The 3,535-nt window shown below is 56.6% G+C and overlaps 1 protein-coding gene across 1 annotated transcript in view; it reads left to right on the top strand.

The window, feature by feature from the left end:
* The first annotated feature begins 17 nt into the window (after positions 1-17).
* MVB12B (multivesicular body subunit 12B) overlaps positions 18-3,535 on the top strand; it is a 48,767-nt gene continuing 45,249 nt past the window's right edge. The window contains exons 1-2 of the mRNA XM_026860481.1: positions 18-1,359; positions 2,438-2,560. Coding sequence (XP_026716282.1) covers positions 2,450-2,560 — 111 coding nt within the window. The 5' untranslated portion in view covers positions 18-1,359; positions 2,438-2,449. The remainder of the gene's footprint in view (positions 1,360-2,437; positions 2,561-3,535) is intronic.

Here is a 3,535-nt window from a genome sequence, read left to right as displayed (position 1 = left end):
ATAAGAGACAGCTCCAGGCGGAAGCCCTGCTCTCTCTGCTCAGCCGCCGCCATAGAGGGGCTTTGTGTCAGCCGGCACAAAGTGAGGATTGATGCCGCTTCCCCTCCCCCTGCCGCGCCGAGCGGGACCGCAGACGGCTCCGACAAAGGTCCCCTTCTCCCTCCCGCCGGGGACGGGGTGCTGCCCCGCTGAGGGGTCTCCCCGGCGGCACCACGCACGGGCAGAGGCACCCACTGCCCTCCTGCAGTGGCGCCGGGGACCCCCAGGGCCCGTCCTCAGCCTCTCCCAGGCCACCCTGCTGCTGCTGGGGTCCTGCCGGGGCAGCTGGGCCTCCCCGCAGCGTGGTGAGCCGGGGCTGGGGCAGCCTTCAGCAGCAGGTCCCGGCCCTGCTGTCGCTGCTGCGAAGAGTGCCGGGGGCTCCCTGCCCGCCTGGGCTCTCCCAGGGCCTGAGAGGGGGCACAGCCCCTCTGCTCCCCCCTCAACCTGAGGTGTCGGTGCCATCCCGGCCGCCCCTGCTCCCCTCTGCCAATGTGGAGCAAGTGGAGCTTTGTCGGGGCGGGTTTGATGGAGGCCGGAGGCGGTGGGGGAGCAGATGTGCCATGCTGGAACCTGCCGTGCGGTGTTCTGAGCGTGCCGAGGAATATTGTCACTTGCCTGGATTTCAGTTCGGAATGGCCTAAGAGGAGCTCATATCAGCATTCATTATCTATCTCCCAGCCCCTCCCGATGCGTAATAACAAGTCATCACGTTATTGAGAGTGACTTGGAAAAGTTTCAGAAAATGTGCCTCTGAATGAAGAGCAGATTGTGAGTTTTGTTGAATTCAGGCTAGGTTTGCTCGGCACGGCGCGTTCTCGGCAGCGGGTTCTGCATTGAGGCATCTGGATGAGCCGGCGGAGCCGCGCAGGCAGCGGCGCGGGGTTTGTCTGGGCTGTGCCCCGCAGCAGGGACCTCGGCTCCTCGGCCACCCTGAGCACGGGGAGCCCGTCGGGAGGGGAGGGTGAGCCCCCACGGCTCGGGGTGCGCCTGTCGCCGTGCTCGGGGGATGAAACTGCGTGGGGAGCAAAGCGGCTCCGCTCAGCTCTGCGTGTGCTGGGTCTCATGCGGGCCGGAGCGGAGCGCTCTCCTGGGTGTGGTTCCTCAGCAATAGCGTTTTCACCATTCCTGGTCTCTCGCTTCTGTCGTGTTGGACTCCCCAGGTGGTCTGGCTGTTCGTGTGACATTATTATTATTTACATAGGGCCCAGACTTGCTCTTTTTTATTGCCCGCAGCACGATGTTTGTTCAGACTGGGCATTGTGAAGTGTAAACCCAGGTCCCACTTGGCACCAGCACTCACCTCTGCCTTTTCTAGAAGCAGTAAGTAACCAGCTGTCTACACTGGCCTAGAAATGCTGGGGTTTAATTGCTCTGAGGAGGGAACTCAATTAGGTAGCTCTGGTTCACGGCTTGTCTGGCTGCGCAGCAGTGACGCTTGTTTACACAAAGCACTGCCCTTTTATCTCGGGGTGCGTGGGGGGTGGTTTCCTGGGGCATTTCTGCCTGAAAGCCAGAGAAGACTTGCCCTGACTGGCAGCCTCTGCAGGAGACCACATGCTGAGGCAGTGGCACCTTTCCCCCTCCTCCTCCTCCTCCTCCTCCTCCTCAGCGAGTTGTTTCAGCAGCTCGCTTGTCTTCTCCTGCTTCCTGCAACAGCATCTCTCCAAAACTGGTTGGTCTTACCTGCTTCTGTCCCACTTAGCGTATCTCCCTCCCCTGAACTACTTGGTGATGTCTCCTCTTTCTCTTGGAAGATGCTCGGGCCTCCTCAAGGCCTCTGTCTGCTTTGCATCAGACCATCCTGTGCCGCTTCCTCTGTGTTCCCTGGTGTTGAGGCGCTCTGCAGCAAGCGTGGTTTTGCATACAACGCCAGATACATCTGTGCTGCTACATGAAAATGGTCTGGCTCAGGAGGGTGCCAGGGGGCTGAGGACTCGCGGGGGAACCCCCGGCGTGTCTGACACCTGTAGTGGAGGGGGAACCTCCCACTGAAGCCATTAAGCAGCAAGAAATCTGCTTCTAAAATGGCAGAGCAGCTTCAGCCTGCCTGGCTCGGGGTGAAATTTGTTCTCTGTTTGGGAGGGAAGGGAACGAGCTTTGGTTTTCCCATCGTTGCTAGAGGGAGACCAGCCCATGCTAACTATCCTGGAAACAACAAAATTAATCTCAGAAGAGACTTCTGGCCCAAATTCCAAACCTATTGGGCATTGCGCAAACGTACCCTCTTATCAAAAGCAAATGAAAGTGCAGAAGGTGTGTCTGGCCTATTCCCGTGTTTAACTTGGCAGTCTGTGGTGTGTCAGCACAGGCTCTGTGGCATGCATGCAGGCTCTGGGTGTTCTGTCTCCTGCCGGGGTGTGCTGCCCTGCAGCCCTTTAATTCTGCTCCTTCCTTTCAGGATCAGTCCATCATGCCTGAGGTGCGAGACCTCTCCGATGCCCTGCCCGACCTGCCGATGGATCCCATCACGGGCGTTGGTGTGGTCGCGTCCCGGAACCGAGCACCCACTGGTTATGATGTTGTAAGTAGAGCTGTTTCAGCCACCGTTGCTAACGCTTTGGTTCTGCACTAATGAGCCTTTACTTTGCTGGGAACAGCATCTTTTCGAGAGAGGGCTCGCCTTCAGATGTGTGCCTTAAGAAGTAATTTGATATCCAGCTGCCCACCTCTCAGCCCACAGCATTTAGCGCTTTCCCTCAGTGGAGGTTTGGGGGTGCAGTCGTGCTCCTTCATCTGTGCCACTCCAGAGGAGCATAATTACCTGGAGGAGGGGTTTTCAGAACAGCTGGCCACTGTGGCATGCAAATTTAATAATCCTAGTAACATTCATCCTGAAGGAGTCCTAAGTATTGCACAAATTATATCTCTGCATAAATGGATCCCGCATCAGCTGTTTAATCCCACATATCGGCACTGCACAATGATGATGAGAAGCTCCAGAATGGGAAGCAAGGAGTTTTGCATCCAGCTGAAATTGCAGTCATGATTCTGATGGACGGAATGCAAACCTCTAACCTGAGCTTTGGCAGGAGGCTGGGCGGCAGGAGCAGGCAGCTGGGTACAGCAGAGATGAGAATGTGAGTGGTTAAAGGGAGGTCACTGTTTAACAGCTGCTTGTGCCTTGCATTAGTTGCTGTGTGACCTTTTTCTCCCCATAGATTAGTGTCCCAAATGCTGAAATACCATAAAATACTGACCTTGCAGAGCTCTGTGTGGAAAGATTGGGCCCCTAGTCCATCTGCTCACCTCTGTGTCCTGCTCCAGCTGTGCTACATCACACCTTGGGTTTCCAGTCACACAGCTTGAGTGGTTGGGAGTGGAAACCAGTCGGCCTGGGGCTTTGCTCACACCTTTTCAGCTCTGGATCGTTGCGTACCCTGTCCGGTGTGAGAAGGAAGAAGATGGATCAGGCTGAAGTAAGGGCATGAGGGAGGGAGCTGTGAAAAGGCTCCTTGAAGGCCTGGAAGGTTTTTGCATTTGCTGCGTTTTTCTGAGT

Source organism: Athene cunicularia (genome assembly GCF_003259725.1).
Source record: "Athene cunicularia isolate RWA chromosome 17 unlocalized genomic scaffold, athCun1 chr17_part1, whole genome shotgun sequence".
Classification (NCBI taxonomy): domain Eukaryota; kingdom Metazoa; phylum Chordata; class Aves; order Strigiformes; family Strigidae; genus Athene; species Athene cunicularia.
This window is presented reverse-complemented; position numbering and strand designations above follow the sequence as displayed.